The sequence below is a fragment of the Strongylocentrotus purpuratus genome, unplaced genomic scaffold (assembly GCF_000002235.5).
Source record: "Strongylocentrotus purpuratus isolate Spur 01 unplaced genomic scaffold, Spur_5.0 spur5_scaffold_20, whole genome shotgun sequence".
In the NCBI taxonomy this organism is placed as follows: Eukaryota; Metazoa; Echinodermata; class Echinoidea; order Camarodonta; family Strongylocentrotidae; genus Strongylocentrotus; species Strongylocentrotus purpuratus.
Genome location: NW_022145606.1, coordinates 44470690 through 44493891, shown reverse-complemented (window position 1 = coordinate 44493891; position 23202 = coordinate 44470690). Strand labels below are relative to the sequence as shown.

The window sequence follows — 23202 nt, the reverse complement described above, 5'->3', positions numbered from 1 at the left end:
CTGAAAACCTCGCCATAGAAAAGTCACAGAAGTCACAGCACCTACTTTCACACAATGCATGTATCATTAAAATCACTCATATTCTAGATTTCAAGCCTCCTAAATCCTAATCTATTCATGCACATATTTTTCATGTACATTGACATTTATTTCTTTCTCACTGCCCCTAAAATTAACGCCTTTTTATTTGGAATTGTTCCCAAAGGTTCATTCACAATATGGCTATTTTTTTTCTTTCTAAGCAAACCTCAATAAATCCATTGCTTTGTCATGTTCTTTCCTCTTTGCAAGCAGTTATGGTAACAGTACCTTCATTTGTTTGCATTAATTTTTTTGAGAATCTTGGAATGATTCAGAAAACTTGATAAGGGCAGCAGAACTGCATCAGAATAAAAATAACTTAAATATCTGTTTACTTCAGCATAATTAATTGTTGTCATTTGTTTGTTCTATCTCACTTCTGTTCCTTTGTGTGTAATGCAGATGCTTTTATGTGATTTCTATTTTTGTTTCACTAGTGCTCCTTGAGCATTTGATTTCAAGTAGATTTGGGGCCTAATAAATCTTGTATGTTATCATTATTATTATTAAAAGAATCAATATTTGGAAAGCCCTGAATTATTTTCACCAGAAATGCCAGATCAGTGATTCTAATTCAATTTCAGCCCAAAAGAGGATAACAAATCAATGCACCAGATTGTTGAGTTGCTAGTTTGACTGGGAATATATATAATAATCACTCAAGTATTTCTCTCTCTCATCTTTCCAATCGCTCTGAAATACACCTCAGTCTCCATCTCTTCTTCCGTATTGCTCACTTTTCTGTTGTAATGAAATTTGCAGTGAATTTCACTGCAAATTTGAAGCTCTCATTTACATCTGTGCCTCTCTCAGATGTTTTCAAACAATTCATCCCTTCTAAGTGCAGTGGCAACTTAGTTTTGATATATAAGATACCTTGGCCAATCTTATAAAGAGTAGTGATTGATCCGAATCAATCGAAAGATTACAGTCTCCTATCTCTTTATAAAACGAGGCCCAAATGTAATAGTAATTTTGCTGGTCCAAGCTCAATAAAATATTTTTCTTTTTTGTACTCTGGGGATATAAAAAGACATCTGCTACAAGGTAAACGTCATGATCAAAATATCCTCGCTATATAAGTCTTTACTGTATAATATATAGCACTACCACAATACTGTGAAAGTACATTTTTGACATGCACAGGTAATTCAAAAAGAGAATACAGTTCACTCTGCATAGCCACACAACTTTAATTTTCCCAGATGTCAAATCAATTTTACTTTTACCAAACCATGAAAAACTTGTTATTTACACTTCCTCAGTTAGATTTCGAATCAAGTCAAAACTATTTTTAGCAGTCCCAACAAATTCAACTTTACTTATGCAGAATTAACTGTAGTACCTTCCAAGAATGACCCCAAGCTTTCTCATCATAAAACAAACGACAAAAACACTTTTTATTTGGCTTCAATAAGGATGGGTTTATTGTGTGTTTCAAACCATGAAAAGAATCCTTCGCTTCAACAACAGTATCGCTCCTGTCTCTACAGTTCCTTTTCAATGACTTGAGATGTCGCTGTAATCCTATATCTGTGTGTTTCTGTATTCAACATGATCTTCTTGGTAATGTCTATACATGTATGGGGAAATGTTTGTAGAGTCACATGATCATTCATTCTCCTCGCTGCGGAGACGGGCGTTGCCGTTGGTGACCTTGATGGCCAGCTGCTGGGCGCGCTCGACGATGGACTTGCGCTTGCGAGAGGAGACTCCATGGGCAATCTCAGCGGCGAACTTCCTGTTGCTCATCATAAGAACTTCGAGCTCCTGCATTGACAACAAAAAAGAAGAATCGTTAAAGAGGATGAAGTTTACCCAAATCAATTATCAACTCAATTTCAATTAATTCTTTTGATGACAACAGTGTTTGTTTTGTTTACAGTTTTAAGTCTAACCAGATTTCCTCTTTCTTTGTACAGCTCTCCCTAAAAAGATCAGGGAAAGGATCCTAGACATGATATATTATTGCAGAGCTGCCAACCTTGTGCGACCAAAAAAAGGAATTTCAAGCAAAAAAAAAAAGGAATTCATAAAAACGAAACTTACAACCACACGCGACACACTTCCAATGCAGAAATGATCATTCATCATGCTGTTTTTTCCATACAAGCAGGAATTTTTTTTTGGTGGTTATTTTGGTATTATTGGCATTTCATTCTTTTTGAGAATATTGTTCTTTTCAAGTATGTTTTAAATTTAGTTTTCTATTGAATTTGTGATCAAATCACCCTTTTAGGGCAGTTGTTTGACGTGTGGTAAGCAAAAAAAAAAAAAAAAAAAAAAAAAAAAAAAATTAACTTATTTTATGAATAAAAAACGTAATACCGTAATTTGGAGGAAAAAACGGAATGGTTGGCAGCTATGTTATTGGCAACATGTTCCAAGGATTATTTTTTGTATTTATTGATTTTTTTTAATCTGGGGGAGGGAAGCTTTCATGAGTTGGAGTCTCTTGCAACTTTTTGGAACATTGCATATCTCATACCTGCCAACATTTGAAAATGAGAATTAAGAATTTTTAGCGCGGTATGTCTTCGAAAATAAGAAATCTGTACACTTAACAGGCGTTAGCACATGCAGCGGCAGTTTTTAATCATGCAGCCCTTCAACGCACGCAATACGTGAACTCTAACATCGCGTCAAAGGATAAAACAAGCTTAATTTGGCTTAAGCAACACCAACACCAACACAAAAAAAAAAAAAAAAAAAAAAAAAAAAAAAAAATCGAAATTTTGAGAAAAAAAAAACAGAATATTCCGGATTTTGGGGTCCTAAAAATCCAGAAAATGGAATATTCCGGATTATTCGGAAGGGTTGGCAGGTACGCTGAATTCAATTCGGTGTAGCGATTGTCCAACACAGCTCAGTTACGGCAACATTTGACATGCATCGATCAAACTATACACAGTACATGTACGGTACGCCTCGCCATCGCTGCCCCACTCCACTGGCACCGACTCACCTCCGGTACCGCACTGCAGCGTGCGTTCACTCTGTATACCATAGTCCCGACACACTTCTTCCAAATACTGGATTAGACAATTGAAAAGTTAGTACGGTACGGTAAACTCCATGAATCCATCAAGCAAGCGTATTCCTTGGGATTGGAAGACATTATAAGTAAAACTGACAAACTTTTTGCAAGTTTAGTAACCATTCACGATCACACGTCGAAGCTAACCCGTTCGCTCAAAATTTATCGCTGGTGAAGTGTGCATGTTCTTGTACATCGCTTGTATTGGTGTGTGTGTGTGTGTACGTGTATGGAGAGTACATGCCAGGCCAGACGCTACACACACACACATAATGCTGATCTCTACGCTGTAGATCAGTGGCACAAATACGCTGCAAAATCGTCATTACAAGCCAAATGAGCTTCCGCGGCCATCAACACACACACAGTATACTATACGAGAGCTCTCGCACAAATCGCGGCAAATGGTAATACAAGCCCAATTTGGCTTAAATTTCCAAAATGCGGAATCTCCCGCATTTTAAGGTCCTAAAATTCCAGAAATGCGGAATATCCCGGAAAATGCGGGAGGGTTGGCAGGTATGATATCTGCTTGAAAGAGATTACCAGGCAAATACACCCAATGATACAACTGAGTTTTGTTGTCAGATCTTAAATCCATCAACTCATTGCCCGAGTCAGTGGGAGTTATAATCTGACTGATTTTCTCTTGCACCGACTACAAGCCCAAAGAAGTACAAACAACTCGGTGGGTCTGGTCAGTGAGGTGCGAACCCAAAACAAGAACTACGTCAATCGTCCTTGTGATTTTGTCATTTGATGAAGAATTAAAAACAGACTGAAATGGAAGAGGAGGAACGGCCTGTAACAAAGTGTAAGCTGATACAATGCTTTCCTCTAAATCTTTTTGATACAAAATATATGAAATTTCAACCTAAAAAATGTTGGGAGAAGTATTTAAAAGCCCTACTGCACTAGTTTTCCCAGGAGCGATTAGACCTCCCTGCATGGTCACTGACAGGTGGTTATCTCATCAAATGAAATAAGCTCTCAATTAACATAAGAAAAAGAGAATCATGAGGGACCAATGGTCACCGATTGGGCACTGTTTGTTATATCGAGGGCGCAAGTTGCTTAAAGTAGTGCAGTGGGACTTTAAGTGGTACATACCTTAACATTGTGTACAAGGAACTTGCGGAAACCAGTGGGTAGCATGTGGCGGGTGCTCTTGGCGCTTCCATAACCAATGTTTGGCATACGGAGCTGACCCTTGAATCGCCTCCTCACACGATTGTCAATACCCTTAGGGCGACGCCAACTGGGCTGAAGAGGGATAGAGGAAGAGGAAAGAGGTTAACAACATTTTACGACAAATTTTTGAACTCTTTTTGAAGATGATTTTCGTTCTAGTAATGAGAGAAAATAGTGAGAGAAATAGAAGCTGACCCTTGAATCGCCTCCTCACACGATTGTCAATACCCTTAGGACGACGCCAGCTGGGCTGAAGAGGGAAAGAGGTTAACAACATTTTAAGACAAATTGTGGAACTCTTTGTAAACATGATTTTCGCTCTAGTAATGGCAGAAAATAGTGACAGAAATAACAATATTGGTGCAGTGAATGATTAAACTAAAGAAAGCTCTAAAAGGCCGGGCCATAGAAACTTGACTACATCCACCTCTGTGGGATAAAAAGAAGACATGAAATCCCTTTTTTTTTTTAAAGCAAATTAAAAAAAAGCTCTCATGAACAAAGGAACAAGACTTATGAGACATTGCTATATGAACTGCAGAGTGCAGGTCTGCAGTACTCTTGTTTATAGTTGAACTTTGAATGGTGGTGGTTATTTTACCTGACAGCTAAGAAAGCATAAATGTGTTTTTCTTCTCACAAATGGCCTCATCTTATAGAACCCTTTATATGACCGAGTTATGTTGTCAGACCTTAAATCCATCAACTCATTGCCTGAGTCAGTGGGAGTTATAATCTGACTTATTTCTTCTTGCACCGACATCAAGCCCAAAGAGTACAACACAACTCGGTGGGTCTGGTTAATTTGGTGCGAACCAAAAACAAGAAATACGTCAACAATCCTCATGATATTGTAATTTTATGGAGACTCAAAAACATACTGATATGGAAAGGGAGAATGGCCTGCCTGTAAGCTAATGCAATGCCGTCCTCTGAATCTTAAGTACTCGAGCAAGTGTCAGATATAACTAGTTGATTATCCATTCTCAAATCCTGATGTACAAGATCTTGAAGATCTTAAGGAACAAAAAGACCTTATAGAACTACATAATAAAACAAAACTAGTTGATCATCTGTTCTCTAATCCGTTCTTTCTCAAGTACAGCCACCATGAAGAAGTGGTTACTCCCTCTTCATGTTAAAGTGGCATAGTTAAACCTGTCTATAAAGACAACTCAAAGGAGACAAGAAAAGTGGTCTTCACGTACAGGTTCCTTTATTACTTTCACTGAGAAACTGTTTCAAGGGATGCAAAACATGTGGTCTTCCTATACAGATGGTCACTAAAGCAGGTAAAATGTGGTCTTTGTAGACAGGTGGTCACTAAAGCAGGTTTGACTGTACTAACCTTGACTCTCAGGTAGCGATCACATTGGTGACGTTTGAAGTGTTTGAGCTTCTTCTTGACAATGGTCGGTTTGAACAGTGGCCTCACTGAGGGAGCCATGATGATTCTGGTCGCTTATTCACCGTCTAGAGAACAAAGAGGATCAAAAAAATGAGCATGTGGGTTATTATAATGGGGTCTTGTGCGTAAATTGTTCTTCATTTTATCGTCCCTAAAACTTGGCAGAGAGAGAGTTGAAGGAAGTGAAGTGTATAATGACAACGGGAATATACAGTCACTTTCCTGTCTTGTACAGGTAAAAAGGTTGAAGAAGCATCTGGAGTAAAGACGTATTAAATCACATTGGGCTCTTTTCACTTTGGCAGTATAGAGAACAGATGGTTGAAAAATAATCAAAATGATTTTAGCATCATTTTTTAATCAGCAACAAATGGCTAGGTTGGTATTTAAAAAAATACTAGTGTCATAAGACATTAACACATGAACACTAGCGACATGTAATGTACTTCATAGATAAATGAATGCGTTGGTGATGAATGCATGTGCACATCTCTTCAAGAACCAATAAAAAGCAAAATATAGTTAGACCCTATAAACCCTACATAATTTCTTATAATCGTGAAATTAAAAAGACATACGGTCACTGTAATTTAGGATCAAATAAATAATGTTTAATTTGTAATTCTAATTTAGGCTAGATAACATGCAAACGTGTAATGCAAACGTGTAATACAAACGAAGCACCCCAAAACGACTAAAAATTTTAAACATCACCCCCCCCCCTCTCCCGAACATAACGAGGCAAACCGAGCAGGCGACACCAAATGGCAACAACACCCTTTCACGGTTACAAGGGTGCGCATGTGCCGGCATGGGTGCCATTTTAAATTGGGAGTAACTTTTATTTCATGCAGCATGCGATGCGTGCGTGTCGATATGATGTGAGCAGTAAGGGCGCGCTGGTCCGAGAATAAGGATCGTTCGCACAAGCGAGGATATTCTCATAAAAGCGGACAAATCGGGCACTATGAAGATATGGATCACCCGCATTTTCGCTTTTTTTTTCTTTCCCTTTCTGTAGGTGTAGAGTTCCCGATCCGCGCCTTGGCAATGCGAAAAACAGATTCCGCATAATAAAATGCCCCCAGTCCACCGTCATAACATAAAAGTCTCTGTGCAAAGACAATGTGAAATTCATCAAGGAGCATCAACGCAGAATCCGTTTGGCGACGCGACAATCAGAAATAAGAATCATCTGCAGAGATGCGGACGATCCACATTTTTTAGGATGCTTGTGTCTGTGTCAACGAAGATGATCCTTATTATTCTCAGACTAGCGCCCCTACTGATCATGATGTGAGTGCGCGACAACACAATACATGCGTGTCTGAAAACATCAACGCAATGAATGTTTACTCTCAAATTAAAAAGGGGGCCTTAACCGTGAAGCGAAGGGGTGTACGAGACACTGTCAATATCGCACTTGCAATCACACATTTCTCACTCGTTTCTGACAGGGCCCAGGCCCATGACAATTTATTCTAGATCTAGACCTCTAGACACAAAGACGGTTCATAAAATTTTTAAAAAAATAGCCGAGCCTCAAAAAGTTGACAGGACTCAGGAATGTCCAGATTCTTACAAAAATTATCAACAAATGTAGATCTATTAACAATTAATTTCACTAAGAATGAATTAGAAATCTTGATGGCAGAAAGTAGATTCTGAGGTGTCCTCAAGGCGTAAGGAGTCACATCATAACATCTGAATTGCTAGAAAACAAAATAGAACGCTACAGAATAAGGTGTACGTGGGCCAATACAAAGTTCATGCAAACCGAATCCAACAAGCGCTCAACAAATGTGAGAAAATTGTTAGTTCACACGCAGTTTACTTAAAAATTATAAAATTTCTAATGCTATTATATAACGTTAAATCGGTAAATGTTAATTTTGAACACTGATTGATGAAATTCACATATAATTTGTCATTGATTGTGAGAATATTCTAAATTTCAACGTACATGGAAAGAGCGACGTCTATAAAAGGATGATGAACGGTGAGGGCGCACTGATTCACATTTTATTTTTTTCCTTCGAGCTCAGCTCAAGCGTCATATGCCAGCTGAGGGAGTTGGCATGGCCATGGGTGGGGGCCGGAGGAAAAGGGGTGGGGAGGGGGTGGGGGAGGGAAAAAATCCCCGAAAATGTGAAAATCGCACCACTTGAGCGGGGGGGGGGGCGTCTTCTGTTTTTCAACAAATAAAGGTAAAAATAACGTGTTTCATATCTGTTTCTCCCCTGAGGGGAGGGGACCCCCTCCCCAGATCCGCAACTGGGCCTACCTTCTTTTTTCTTCCGTCTCCGTGTGTCTCTCGATCCCTAGACCTTCTGTCATTTTCGTGCACGCCGGCCGCGTTATTTTTTTATGCGGCACAGATTGGGGCTTTTTTAAAAAAGGGGTCTTGATTTACAGACTAATACTGGTCGTGTGCGTACTAGACAGTATAAGTAGTAGAGGTCTGTTTTAAATAGTGTTACATTTAATCCACTACCGCATGGAAAATCATTACATCAACAATTAAAATCAAATTGGAAAACTGAAGAGGAGGCAGCACGTCAATAAGGAGAACATCACAATAATTAGTCAATAAAACTTACTAACTTAAACGAAGAGGAACGTTATCTAAACACATAGTTCGCGATGGATATACAAACTTCTTCGCAGCGCTAATGCGCTAGCTAACATGACTAGTCTCACGTAAGTGCAGACACTATTCAGAAGGGAAAGAACGTACTTCCCATAGGTTTAACACGCGCCATGCCCCAATCTGTGCCGCATAAAAAAATAACGCACCCCGGCCCTTATCAGGCGCCATTTAATTGTCTGGCTGTGCCCGCTTAATTATAAATAACATTTTTATCATCATATGACGATGATATATTTTGAAGAATAAAATTTCACTTCAAGTTCATTTTCATACCCGCCCCTCTTTCATTCATTCCTTCTCCTAGCTCTGTCTCTCTTTCTTCCATCTCTTTTCTGCCATTGTTTCTCTCGATCGATCTCTGCTCTGTCCATTCTTTTCTGTTTCTATATAGCTATATAGCTGCCTCTTCTAGATTGTCTCTATGTCCTCTCTCTAGCTCTCATCTCACACTCTGTTCCTACTAACTTTTCTTTATCCTTATCTGTATTAGTTGGTTTATATATGTATGTATTATATATTCTGTCTATATGCTTATCCCCCCCCCCCCCCCGTCTCTGGATCTGTCTCATTCTTGTCTGTACTGACTTTTCTATCTTTATGTTGGTCTCTCGGTCCCCTCTTTGTGCATCCGTGATTTTTCTTTCTCTCTCTCTTTCTCACCTTGTTCTGATTATGTTCTGTCAGTTTGTTTCTTATCTCTCTCTCTCTTTATTATTTCTTTGTCTTTATCTGTCCCCTCTCTATATTTTCTGTCTTTATCTCCCTCTCTATATTATGTCTTTGTCCCCCTCTCGCTTTCTCTATATTATTTCTTTATCTGTCTCTCTCTCTCTCTCTATTATTTCTTTGTCTTTATCTGTCCCTCTCTTTCTCTCTATTATTTCTGTCTTTATCTGTCTCTCTCTCTCTCTGTCCCCCTCTCTCCCTTTCTCTATATTATATCTGTGTCCATGTCTCTTTCTCTCTCTCTCTCTCTCTCTCTCTCTCTCTCTCTCTCTCTCTCTATCTATCATATCTTTGTTTTTATCGCCTCTCTCAATCTATCTAATAATCCTCTCCATAAAGAACAATTTTTATTAAACGTAAATATACTCGCATACACCTTGGAATTACATGCGTTATACACAAATTATTTTATTCTGCCTGAATACTATATGCAATAATACATAATTTTAGCGAGATGTAAACATTATACTGATAGAAGAAGAATAGAAGGACCTACATGGGTATAAAACATCATTAATGCATAATATATATGTTTATTCTTTTTTTGCAGAATCAGATACATTCATATAGATATTTCATAGCTTTTCTATTATCAATACTTTGTCACATTTCACCGTTTCTGATTCTGTCAGAAAAGTTAACAGTTCTGGTGAAGGTAAAAAATGAGTTGTCACGTGAAAATGATTGCTCTTTTTAAAAAGCAGTGCATTCTACCGACACTACTCAAGATCTATGTATACTGCCTTCTACTGCTCACAGTGTCCCGACAACCATGCCCGACAATGCATCACCAACTGATGACACGGGCATGACAATGCTTGGGTACAGAGACTGGAAATAGCTCTACAATGTATATTGTAAGCCTTCATTGAAAGGTTGAAAATTATTGAAAAAATACATTACAGTCAGTAAAATATCCGGTCTTTTAATGCCTTGCCTTTAAATGCCCTCACATTTAATTATAACAAGCAATTGCTGTAACGTGGGACTGACTGCTGATAAAGAAAAAAATACAAAGAGAACAATTTTCTTAATGAAACTATGAGGAATTTGAAATGGCAAGATTTCTTCTTGAGATGCTTCTGTATTTCAGGTGTAAATGAGCAACTCTAAAACATTGTCAGTTGATGAGTTGATGACCCATATATTGACAACTATAAATAGTGTATAGTTTGGAACAAGGCCCTGTTTCATAAAACTTGTCATTGAATACAAGTTACAATAACTGTTATAAGCTACTGAAATCGGGGCATTTGATTGGCTGAGAGCAAATTGGTCATAGAAATTTAGCCTTTGTTACCGATAACAAGTTTTTATGAAACATGGCCCACATATTGACATCAAATGACTTTGAATTATCTTATGGAAGGTGGATCTTTTAACTTCATAAAATGATCAAATATAAAGCTGACATATGGTTGCTAAATTTATGGGACACAATGACTTGGACTTGCACAAAGGGAAAGTGTGTCTCCCAGCCACTATTGTTTTCCTTCCCTTACTTTCAGTAAAGCTTCTAAAAAAATTATGTCCATCAACTAACAACGGTATTCACCATCAGATAGAATGAAAAAAAAACTAAATAATGTAACTTCATACTGTTCCTGAAAACTTTCTTGTAAAATCACATGCATGTCTTGATCAATACAAAAATAATATCAGTTTTGAGATAAAAGTACATCAAATATCTTACTAGACATGATTGAATGTTGCATACAAAAGTAGGCATCCATGATCAAAATTCCCTTATTGTCAACAGTAACTCACATGAGGGGGGGGGGGGGGGTACCTTCCCCCCCCCCCCCCCCATTTTTTTAATATAATTCAAATCAATAAATTATATCAATGACTGCCACTAAACCAGTGAACACATCGAGACATTGCTTTTCATGCCTTCTTATTCTGAGTCTTCTGAGATCTGGGTCCCGTCTTACAAAAAGTTATGATCGATCCAAATCAATCGTAAGTCCTCCAATCAGTCACAAATAAGTTGCGATTGATATCAATTCTTTGTAAGACGGGGCCCTGGGGAGTGTTTCACAAAGACTAAGATCAACTTTAAGTTGGACTTAACAATGGCAGGCCATTCATGCCACTGTTTGCTCTCACCATTCACTGGTATTTGTCTTTCAAGGGACGTACAAATCATGGTCACAAATCTACAGAATTTATATTTTTTGATAATTCATTATCGAAGGAAAAAACATTATCTAAAGACCATAATGGTGAGAGCAACCAGTGACATGAATGGCCTGTCATAGTTAAGTCCAACTGAATGTTGATCTTAGTCTTTGTGAAACACTCCCCTGAATCATGAAATTTTACCGTCAGGTTCCTGCCTCCTGGCCCCTACAATGGACCCAAATTGAATTTTAAAACAAACAAACAAAGGTGTGCGAGTCTAAATTTTCTAAAAGACATGGACAATTTCTATTTTGATATACTGGCTCTATCATATAGAACATTGCGTCTTCTAAACATTGGTAATATCTCTTATGGAATAAAATTCATAAATATTTACCCATGAAAACTGAAAAATTAAAATAGAAAAGCAAAAAAAATCATAAAATGTTGACATACATGTACATCATCATACATGTATGTTAAAGAACATGAATTTGATATATCAAAACTACATGTACATTAAAACAATACATAACATAACAATAGATTTTGACAGCAAAAAGTTTGTGACATGTATGCTTTAAACAAACTTCCTGATGATAACTATATCTGATAAGATCAGACAGTAAAAATTTAAATACATGATCAAAAATAAATACACATCTACTATACGTAGGAAAAATAATTGATGCAAACAATACTGATAGTTATAATGCTAGTTGCAAATTAATATGGCACCTTTTCCATTTGATAAAAAGCTTTTTTGAGTTGTCGTCTTTTGGTCAGTGGCAAAACATTTTGTCTGCATAGCGCTCATGTCAGTCAGATTTGAACCATTAAGTTGTATACTTTCACGCAGAGTTAATGCCCTTGGGGCTCTAAGCAGGCAAGTTACAAAGCAGTGAAAATGTGAGTTCATATATTGCGTATTGTTTCACAAAAATCTATATCGAGGGTTCAGTGACACAAAGATATAACTCTATATTTTGCCAAAATGAGTATTTGATATCAAAATGTTCAGAAACATGTGGGCTTTCGAGGAACACACAAAGACTTAACTCCACCCAACACCCCATTGAAGTCAATGGCTAGTGAAACATAGACTTAAATCCTTAAGGCCCAAGTGCTCAGTGACACATAAACCACTTTCTCTCAAAATGGCCAAAATGGAGTTACGTGTTTGTGTCACTGACCCCTCAATATGTTGTAAAATCTTTGTTTGACTGAAAGTGATGATACCAGGGGCCTGTTTCACAAGCTTTTTTTCAATGACAAATGACAAAAATCAGTGTGATAACCAATCAGAAGCAAGGATTTCACTAGCTTATAACAAAAACTGTCATTTGTCACTGATGACAAGTAAGTTCTGTGAAATGGGGCCCTGGAGGTGGGCATATTAATAGCTCTACATAATCCAACACATGAGGTTCAAGGCATGTATATGCAATAGAAGTGCTATTGACGTCAATCTTATGGGGCGTTGCAAGAAAGTTGTGATTGATCGCAAGTTGCAATTGATTGCAACTGATATTTCAATTTGCAATCGATTGCAACTCAACTTTCTTGCAACGCCCCATTACAGTCTGTGCCTGCAGACCTAAAACTTAGAGGCACAGGAGGCAACAAAGAATTAATGTTTATGTCTTTCCAAACCATTTTTCTAAGACCTTCCTAAGACTATGATGGCAAGAAAATTGATCCTATCATGTACACATGTACATTATATACAAAGAATAATGATATTTAGCATTTATCTAAATACTGATCGAGCACTGTCAAATAATATAATTAGCAGAAGGGGAGTGAGCAATTGCCCCCACCCCCATATCAAATTTTCTCAAGGTCATATTTTTGGTACCCCCCCCCCCATATCAAATTTTCTCAAGGTCATATTCTTGGTACAAGAGTTTCCCAGTTCCATGACCCTGAGGCAATGGCTCGTTGTTGGTTGTACTTTTGGCATTCCGTCCCAAATTTGACTATGTACGGCTTGTCTAGTTCTTAAAGGGATCGTTTAACAATGTTAAATCTGAGACGCACGGCCCTACATGTACGTGTTATCAGTGTCTGTGATATGGTGTTATATTGAAGCCAAAAAAATTGCACTTCAAAATGATCAAGAAGTGCCTCATAAAAGTAAAAACCTTTGAGTGACCGGTTTTACCATACTTGTTTTACCCAATAGACTGTAGTGTTATGAAAAACGTTTGGCAAACGCAAAATTAGATTTTGATTTATAAATATCTTGATAATCAGACAGGTGATCGGCTTGTTATAGTCATGGGGTTCTTGACTGACCTAAAGGTTTTAATTATCATTGCAGCATGAGCTAAATCAAGGATTGTTTTTAAAGGATCTAAGACAAAGTTACCGGATCCCTTTAAGTTGAATCAGTCGAGGTAGTTGAGTTGTAACAGTTCCTAGCTTGGAAACTCTGTGCACCTGAGCTTCGCTGGTTCACAATGGGTTTAATGTCTTCACACCCACCTTACTATAGCAAGCAAGACTAGCCCTTTGAATGTAAGCTTGAGGGCAAATCTAGAAATTGGTACAAAGATAGGTTGTGGCAATGAAGAATGTGAAGTCTTGCTAAACGCATTGCCTAAAGGAACTTAAGCCTAAGAGATTTAGAATATTCAGTAGTCATCGTGTAAATAAGGAATTCCCTTGTCATGGACCTTACTGTGACAGGCAAGACCGGCTCTCTGCTTGAAAGCTTGAGGACACAGTGGACACTGGTAAGGTTTCTCCAGTAGTCATCGTGTTAATAAGGGATTCCCTTGTCATGGACCTTACTGTGGCAGGCAAGACCGGCTCTCTGCTTGAAAGCTTGAGGACACAGTGGACACTGGTAAGGTTTCTCCTCAGAATGTATCCTTTGGTGATTCTTCAAGGTGGACTTCGTCTTGAAGCTTTGTCCGCACAGCTCGCACATAAACGGCTTCTCGTCGGTATGGGTCTTCATATGACAAGCCAGCCCAGCTCGTTGCCTGAACATCTTGGGGCAAACGGTGCACTTAAAGGTCTTCTCGTCGGAGTGCAGTGCCTTGTGGTTCTGCAAGGTTTTGTTGTCTGCAAAGGCAGCACCGCATTCTTTGCAAAGGTATGGACGTTCCCCTGAGTGGATCCGCAAATGAGCCTTGTAGGAATGATTCTGGGTGAAGCCTTTGTTACATTCTTTACACCAGAATGGCTTATCATCAGTGTGGCTTTGGGGATGGGCGTTCATCATATGACTGGCCAATCCAGCCCTCTGCTTGAACATCTTGGAGCAGACGGAGCACTTGAAGTTCTTTGACTGTAAATGGAGGAGCTTGTGGATCTGCAAGGTTGTACTGTCAGCAAAATCAGCACCGCATTCGTCACATTCATACGGCCTATGACTCTGCATGTGCGACATATACAAATGATGTTCTGTGAAGCCGATGTCGCACTCTGTACACCAATAGGGCTTTTCTTCAGAATGGGTTCGGATATGGACATTCATTGCTTTCTTAGAGGCAAAGCCTAGGCCGCACTGGAGGCATTCATATCGCTTGAAGTTCAAAAGACAATGCATGTGCTGAGTTGAAAACTGTGAGAACTGTTCATCATTGAGAGCAGAAGAATCAGCCTCTATCAACATAACCTGATCCGTTGAATAAGAAGCCGTTGCTTTGGGTGATGGCAGGTTTCCAAGAACCATTCTTTCAGCTTCATTGCAGTATTCCATTGACTTTGTAGGTTTTGTTGGTTTTCTCTTCCTCTTAGCCTTCTTGCAACTTTCACCCTCAACCTTACTCATCCCATTCTTTCTCTTCTTTACAAGCTCTAAAGTTTTTTCTAATGAAGTCATAGAATGGTTTGTCCGCACTTCATTTGAACAAAAAGAAGTTGTTGGAGTACCTAATAATGCGCCTTGAGGGACACCAGGTGATTTAATGCTGATATTATCACTTGTCCCTTTTCTTATGCTCTCATCATGATTGGTACCAGTCATACACTCTGCACTAGAGTTCCTACAATCTTTTACTAACATTGCAGTCCTTGATGGGGAACTTTCAGCAGAAAACATGTTACTTTGTAATGTGCTTGAAGAACATTTGCTATTTCTAGAGGTATTTGGGCCAAAACTCTGGCATTCTTCCTGTGGTTGTTCAGTCAGGTTAAATGCAGGAGGTTCTGCTTTAATTTCATCTGAATAAATAGAAGTTTTTTCAGTACCTAGGAGTGGGCCTTGATGAACACCCTGAGGAACATCCTGTGGTGCAATGGTCAAATCCACATGCATCTCCTCTTCTTTCCTCTCATCATGATTGGCACCAGTTATACTTTCTCCTAAATCAATCTTGCTGCTATGCGCACCAGAGTGTTTACAGACTTTTCCTAAAATGGCAGTGCTTTGTGAGGAACATTCAAAAGAAAACGTGTTACTTTGTAACAAGGTTAAAGAACAAATGCCATTTCTCAAAGATTGGGATTCTACCGATGGTTCTTCACTACTCTCTAGGCTATTGAATCTTACGAAAGTGGGATCAAATTCTGGAGGTTCTGCTTCATTATTATCCAAACGAACCAAAGTTGATGTAGTACCTAATAGTGCACCTTGAGGGACACTAGGCAGTTCAGTGCTGAAATTCTCAGTATTCTCCTCTTGTTTTCTCTCATGATTGCCTGTGCTTGTATATCCTCCATCAATCTTACTGCTATGTGCATATCCATCGATCTCATTACTATATGGACCAGAGTATTTACAGTCTTTTCCTAACGTGGCAGTGCTTTGAGAGGAAGATTCAGAAGAAAATGCACAACTTTGTGACAAGTTTGAAGAACAAATGCCATTTCCTGAAGAATTTGAACCATGACTAATGGCATCACTGATCTGGCCATAGAATGTGAGGGAAGTTGGCTCAAATTCTGGAGGTTCTTCTTTAACGATTACTCTGCAATCTCCTTCTTCGACACAAGGATCCATACCTGAAGGGTTTCCCGGGGCTTCCATCTCACAAGTAGACAGAGTTTCCCTCAAAATCAGCTTGTCGACAGAATCTTGTCATCAGAAATGCTGCAACCAGAGTTCACCGTGGTGGGAATCCCCTCAAACCAGTTGAAACTGGTTCTCCCTCTTCACCTGGGAAAGAAAAGAATAGAAATTACAAATATCTAATAAATGTGTATAAGAGAAGAGGCCGATGGAAATTTGCCTACTCTCAAAACAACCTGCTGAAAGATAACATTGAGTTCTGGTTATGCATGGCAATGTGAAAGAAACTGTATAGAAGCATTTTAAAGGGTGCAAGCATCTAGCACATACGTATAAAAATGTCTGCCAAGTCTTCCAAACTGCAATGTGAGACAACTAGAGCAACAACTGTTATCAAGAGTCCATTAGAGCAAAGCTACATGTATATGTATGCGTGCATTTCGCTAAGCTACCCAATATGCTGTAGGCTGTATTACAATTAATAGAAACAAGACCTTCATGTGAATACACACTATTTAAAAATCAAAGATCATAAATACAGCAATTTCACTTGGCAGCTAGTGCAGTGGCTTGCCAACATTTTATCAACATTTCATTATCATAATCTCGTAAAAATTAATAGGCCAAAGCGAAATTCCCGTAAAATACAAACCTCGGCCTCGTTTGTGTCAAACCAATTCAATGGATAGAATCTACTGATCTGCAAAAGATTGTTGGTAATCTTTAAAATTAATTTAGTCCTAGAAGTGAGATTAAAAATATTTTCTCTCACAGAAATTGTATAATTGAAAATTAGAAATAGTCTACAGTCTAGATCCAGAACTAGAATGCACACGACATGACATGACAAACTTCACAAAGCAAAGTCAAGCTCAAAATTAGGCACATTCATGGGGCACTAGAGGGCGCTTTGCGCGCGTACGAAAATTTGAATGGCCTTGCTGCGGTGGGTCGACAATAATCAGCCCAAAACTTGGATATGGGAGGGTGGAAGGATATATCTTTTTTATAATGTTATCTGGTCTTACCCTTAACCATCCTATGTTTAATCTATGTAGAAATAACATGCAAGTACGATAAGAGAAACATCAGGCCCATTACTGATGCGACTTTTAAAATATTAGCCTAGAAATGACCACCAAACGGAAAAAATTGACATTTTTTCCCGACAAATCTTCATAAAATCTGATTTATAAACAAGTCACATCTAGGTACACTAATACAAATACGATTTTCTGAAAATTCAGGTATTTTTTTAAAAAGTTTCTTTCAAGTATATTTCTGCGCATCGCAGCGCCAATGTTCTTCACTGCTTCAAAATCACCCTTGAAATTTTTTTTTTGCAACGAATTTGTTACGAGGTCCGCGAGTGTTCCCCGTTCCTTGCGTGTTGAAAGTTTGGTAATACATAGTTTACATTGACTCGCGCACGAAAAAATGGTCGAAAACAAAATGTCAAATGAAGAAATAAACAAGCTTTTGTATAGTTATAAGAGTTCTACCGAGGTTTCTTTGTCGATTTAATTTATTATATAGTCTCAATTAGAATTCAGAATTATCTCACTGAAAAGTTAAGAAACCGACGATGTTCTCGATCGTAGTTATTTTCATTTTGCCAGCAGCCGATCTAGCGTTGTTTGGGCAAAAAGCTAGGCCGCTGCCTTCCCATCGCAAACCTTTCCGAGTCCCGCTAAAATGGCGCGCTGCGGAGCTCCGAAGCTGCGTTGGTATCGCTGCAAACTCTCAGCCGGCTAGCTCCCCAAGACGGACCATTCGCGGTATGGCGAGAGTGTGTGTGTGAGGTATGATTTTGGATTCGAGAACGCACGTAACGCAACCGTGCGCGTCATTTTCAGCTGTCGAATGTGTACGACCAATTTTACATGTACGATTTTTAGTACAGATACTTGGTCAGTTTTCTTCTTATATCTTTGGTTTTACAACATTTAAAAATATAATTTCTTCAAATTTGCTCCTGACTCGGTTGAGACTAATTGTGTGATGTGTTTTCAAGTCAACTTTTTAAATATATTTTTTTGCATGAATTTGCCTAGAGTAAAGGAGCCCGTTTTCGGCCACTTAAGACAAAATCCTATTTTTAGGACTCTTTACTTCCTATTTTTTATCATTTCTTGTTCAAATCATGAAGCAAATATTATAATTATTTAAACAAAAAAAGAATCCCAGAAAAAAATCACGAATTGCCATGACAATATTCATTTCAATTTTCACTGTTTTGGAGCCCGTTATCGGCCGAGCGTTTCAGTTTACGGCCGCATGTACAAAGTCAATAGGAAGCGCTCGCACGCGCCGTGCGTTTCCGCGCTGATGTACAGCACAAGCGGGCGGAGCAGGTATCCCACGCCGGAGCTCCCTGGTGCTCGCCTGGCCGAAGACAGGCACAGCGGTGATCGGAAGTTGGAATCTGAATTAGACAGAGATATCGTGTGTGCGTCGCGGTGTGCGGCTGCATTGATTTAATACATGCGATGACATACTTTTGAGCTTGCGACTAGCACAAAATCGGGCTTTAAATCTGAAAAATACTTGAAATAAAGCTCATTTTATGGTACCCATATTTCTTACAGACACGCGTAAGATACTCGATTTTTCAGATTTGGGTAGCGGGACCGGCGATTACATCGCTAAAATGTGATATTTTAGGATATATTTTCCATTGCAAATGTGGTTCTTCAGTGACACTGGCATGGTATGGTATGTGTGGGATATGTGTTATGCTATTATGCGATGTATTTTAGAGTGATTTTACCTTGTATCCAACCAATCGGCCGAAAACTGGAGCTGGCCGATTACGGGCTCCTTTACTCTATCAAAATTAAAATGTTTTGCAACAGAAATTGACAAGTATTCTGACACACATAAACCACACTTTAAATTACCAGTATTCACAAGAGAATAGTCACTTATAATGCAATTATAAAAAGCACCTCTTATTCAATAATTCAAAGTGATACAAAAATCTGTGGCACGAAACTGTAATCTGATACGCCCCAAACTTTTCCAAACACAACGATTTCGACAGGACACGAAATCGTATGCATGGGGCCGAACATAGATTAAAGTGAACAATTCGACATCAATATTTTCATCTTATTGGTATTTTCATTCAAATTGATTCAGTTCAGATTGTTCCTCAAATACTTACAGTAACAATGCATCCATTATATCATCTGTTTCATAGAAAGAGAATATGTGAATAAGAATTTGGAGAATAGATCTAGACGTATCTTTCTTTCTTTTTCAGCAGATGCATGTCTAGTCTTTCAGTCCAGACCCTTTCATTACACTACACTACGAAGCGACCCGACCTCATCTTCTCTTTCATTATGTATTTCTGTGTTCTCCAACTTCTCCTCCAATCTATCCTCTTCTCTTTTGTCATGTATTTCTTTTCTTTTTCTTCTATTATTCCTTTTTCTCCTTCGTTATATATTTCTTTGTTTTTCCTTCAATCTATCCCCACTTCTCCCGTCGTTATGTATTTCTTTTGTTCGCCTTCATTCTACCTCTTCTCTTTTGTTTTATGTATTTCTTTGTTTTAATCTGATAGATTAAGTTTCTCCTTCTTTATGTATTTCCCTGTTTTTCCATAGTCTAGATCGATCTATATGATCCTCTTAGCTCTTCAATTATGCATTTCTATGTTCTTCCTTTGACTTAATTATCCTCTAATTCTCTTTCCTTATATGTATTTCCTTTTGTTCCCCTTCTCAATATCCTCTCCACTATCCTTGTTTTCCCCTTTCTATCATCTTCCCTTCCCTGGGTGTACGTGCTTGCACATATAGTGTAAGTGCGCTGACGACTTCGAATCTTTCACCAGAGCACTTCTTGGATTTTTTTCGCGAAAATGACTCAAGGCACTTGTTGTGTAAAAAAAAATATATGCGCGGCTGGGAGATGAGGGCTAGTCAGGCGCGTAGGCAGGGGGTGGGTGGGGGGGGGGGGGGGGGGGTTTAGGGGGTTAAAACCCCCCTTTGGTATTTTTTATGTGTGTATTTTGTGGGAAACCCCCCTAATTTTTATTGTAAATTATACTTTTGTATGCGTTAATTTGTTCCGAAATTTACAGTCAGGCAAAAATATACTAATTTAGAAGCCTTAATTCATGTCAGCCAGGGCTTGCAGAGCAGCGGGGATCCAGCCCCACTTTTGAAAAAGTATGTTAAAGAGAAGAAAGAATAACTAACCTACCAGTATCAAATTATGTTCATTTGACCGTAATTAAATGCCTAAAACCCCTGAGCTCCATGGGGCTTAGCCCCACTGACGGCTCTAGGGGCGGGGGGGGGGGGGGGTGCCTGGCCAAATGAAAACAGGTCAATTGAATTTTTTTTTAAAGAAAAAAGAAGACGGGCACCCTCCTCCTGGCTCAGGAGGGAGGGGGGGGGGTGGGTGTTGATTCGGCACTAAATAATTTTTCACGAATTTGGAAGAAAGAAAAAAATAGTCCTCCTCCCTCCTCCTCCCCCCCCCCCCCCGTTTATTCACCGGCTGGCTGACTCGCCGCTAAATATTTTCTCAGGAATTTGGCCCCTTACACTCTATACCTACCTGATCGTTAATACTCCACTTAGAAAAACGTTCCGCGAGGCCTGCATGTTACATGTAAGATTGGTGGCGATTCAGATTTTTCTTCTGCCCGCCAAACGTTTTTGCTTATTGCACCAATGCCCATACAAGGCGAGCCCCCTAGAATGTGTCCTGTATAATTCCCCTGCCCCGAGCAGTGGAGGATCCAGGGGGGGGGGGAGGTGCGATTTTGCAAATTTTCAAGGGTAAAAAAAAAAAAAAAAAAAAATTAGTGCTTATTTCCCCCCCCCCTCGCCCCCAGTGAGCGAATTATCGGCCTATGAGGGGGGGGGGGGGGGGGGGGGGGGGGGCTTAACGAAATGGAGTTAAGTCTTTTGTCAACTTTGTTTGTCGCTACGACAGGCAGCCAGTGAAAACGAACTCGTTTTTTATCAAACTATGGAAATGCAAGCAATACTTTAAACAAACAGAACTTTGTTATTCCTGGCTCATTTTTCCTGATTGAGGTGTCATATGAAAGAGCAGAAATTGAACTTTCTAAAAATGTTGTTTTCTCTTTGAAATTCAGATACCGCCCGCCAAATTTTGGTTTCCTCTCTTCATGTAATTGTCCTAGAACCCTCCCTGACATCGGGCCTGATATATGCTCACGCTCCCACCAAACATTTCTCTCTCTCTCTCTCTCTCTCGTGAAAGTACACCCCCCCCCCCCACTGAAGATACTAGTTGGATTTCCTTTCTCTCGCTCTCACTCTGTCACATTTTCTGCGTAGTGTAGATGAATAAGGATATATTAAAAGAAGAACTACAAGTAAAAAGCTGTGCGGAAAATAGACTTAAGTGTTTGTGTCTTGCCTATTTATATTTATAACTAGTCAACCCTGTTATGTCGAAAGTTATTTCCCCTTTTCATAGACTATAATCGTTTCATTTGTTTTTTTCCCATCCTAGCTGGTCTCGATGACACCTCAACTCCTTTACTTCCCGAGTTATATCAAGCTCCATGCAGTACTTCGAAAATCCAACCCAAGTAGACAACTACTCTAAAGAAAGCGGAAAAGTCAGAGAATCAAACCGATGAAAGTTTTAATTAAATCTGACAAAATATAAGGAAGTTATGAATTTGAAGGTTGTTATCACTATACATATAAGGGCACTTCAAATTGGCTATGTCAATGTGATGTAGTGCCGGACTACTTTCCCTTATGTTCCAACATATAAAATGATTTTACAAAACATTTCTTCAAAAATTCATTGCTCAGGAGGGTCTATTCTTTTTAGAGCGCCTATGTTATGGTTTGCTATCTATAATACATTTTGAGTAGTGCCCCAAGGGAGAAGGGAATTACAAGAAAAAATCTGAAATTAATGATATTTTTGTACACGTCAAATACGAGTTATCCATGTCCTACGTCACAATCCACAGACCGAACTACCAATTTGAGATTCGCATAGACTTTAAGTGATCTCATATTTCAATCATTCATAACTTCCTCACTATTGGTCGGATTCATTTCAAATTTTTGCCATTCTGTTCATGTTATTCTTTTACTTTCATACTTGAATCAACTCATTACAAGGGTTGGATTGCCCTACAAAGTTTGTCAACACCACCCGCCTCTCATGCTTTCTCTCTCTACTACATTCTTTTCGGTTAAAGGGATCCGGTAACTTTGTCTCAGATTCTGAAAATAATAAAATTCTGGATTTAGCTCATGATGCAATGATAATTATAAACCTTTAGGTCAGTCAGGAACCCCATGACTTTTACAAGCCGATCGCCTGTCTGATTATCAAGATATTTATGATTAGAATTGCAAAATTCCGTCGCCTGACGGAAAATTGGGAAAAATTGGGGAAAACGAGTATGGTAAAACCGGTCACTCAAAGATTTTTTACTTTTTTGAGGCACTTCTTGATCATTTTGAAGCGCAATTTTTTTAGGGCTTCAATATTACACCATATCACAGACACTGATAACACGTAGGGCCGTGTATCTCAGATTCAACATTGTTAAACGATCCCTTTAATTCAACTTTGGTCTAATCCACACTCCTAAGACAGTGACAGTAATTGATCCATCTTATTTAAAAAGATTTTATTATCAAGCATCTCACGTTGAAAACTAAAAATGATCGCTAATTTATTCCTGCATTTATTTACTTCTGAGCTGTATTGTACAAGGACTTAAAGGTAAAGACCAGCTTTGGAAACCCCTCCTCTCAAAAAATGAAATAGAAGCTCTAATTACCAATCATGTGAAAGAATATGTTTTTACTAATACGTGATGATACAAATTTTGCAGGGATATATTTGGTAAATTGTCATATCTATCCGACCTGGATAGATATAGGGTAGTCCCATATACATCTTTCTGTGTACAGTGCTTGTAACTTTACCAAGACTGTGCCAAATTTCTTATCATGTTGATGATTCCATAACCTTGCAGTACACACCATGCTAGATGA

At 38.7% G+C, this 23202-nt stretch overlaps 2 protein-coding genes across 3 annotated transcripts; both read right to left on the bottom strand.

Moving 5' to 3' along the window:
* Positions 1-1484: 1484 nt before the first annotated feature.
* LOC115927475 (60S ribosomal protein L32-like) lies at positions 1485-7701 on the bottom strand. 2 transcript variants are annotated; one of them, XM_030993437.1, is made up of 5 exons: positions 7681-7701; positions 5658-5782; positions 4516-4559; positions 4229-4337; positions 1485-1851 (listed from the first exon to the last, which is right to left on the bottom strand). In XM_030993437.1, exons 2-5 carry the CDS (start codon positions 5754-5756, stop codon positions 1693-1695), a joined length of 411 nt encoding a protein of 136 aa, XP_030849297.1. In that variant the 5' UTR covers positions 5757-5782; positions 7681-7701; the 3' UTR covers positions 1485-1692. The 2 variants fall into 2 exon arrangements, with proteins under 2 accessions (XP_030849297.1, XP_030849296.1); XM_030993436.1 differs by lacking the exon at positions 4516-4559 and having other exon boundaries at positions 4229-4381; positions 7681-7699.
* Positions 7702-13527: 5826 nt separating this feature from the next.
* Positions 13528-19417, bottom strand: LOC100888492 (zinc finger protein 354A-like). Its single transcript, XM_030993435.1, has 2 exons — positions 19347-19417; positions 13528-16327 (listed from the first exon to the last, which is right to left on the bottom strand). The coding sequence occupies exon 2, from the start codon at positions 16196-16198 to the stop codon at positions 13982-13984; it is 2217 nt and encodes a 738-aa protein (XP_030849295.1). The 5' UTR covers positions 16199-16327; positions 19347-19417; the 3' UTR covers positions 13528-13981.
* Positions 19418-23202: the final 3785 nt, after the last annotated feature.

What these genes read in the sequence shown, in the direction of transcription:
- LOC115927475 (XM_030993437.1), bottom strand. Translation starts at nt 5,756, where the DNA reads ATGGCTCCCTCAGTGAGGCCACTGTTCAAACCGACCATTGTCAAGAAG. An exon ending in ATCGCTACCTGAGAGTCAAG is followed by an intron (nt 4,560 to 5,657) that starts GTTAGTACAGTC and finishes TTCCCTCTTCAG; the next exon opens with CCCAGCTGGCGTCGTCCTAA. An exon ending in TCCTTGTACACAATGTTAAG is followed by an intron (nt 1,852 to 4,228) that starts GTATGTACCACT and finishes TTGTCAATGCAG; the next exon opens with GAGCTCGAAGTTCTTATGAT.
- LOC100888492 (XM_030993435.1), bottom strand. Translation starts at nt 16,198, where the DNA reads ATGGAAGCCCCGGGAAACCCTTCAGGTATGGATCCTTGTGTCGAAGAA.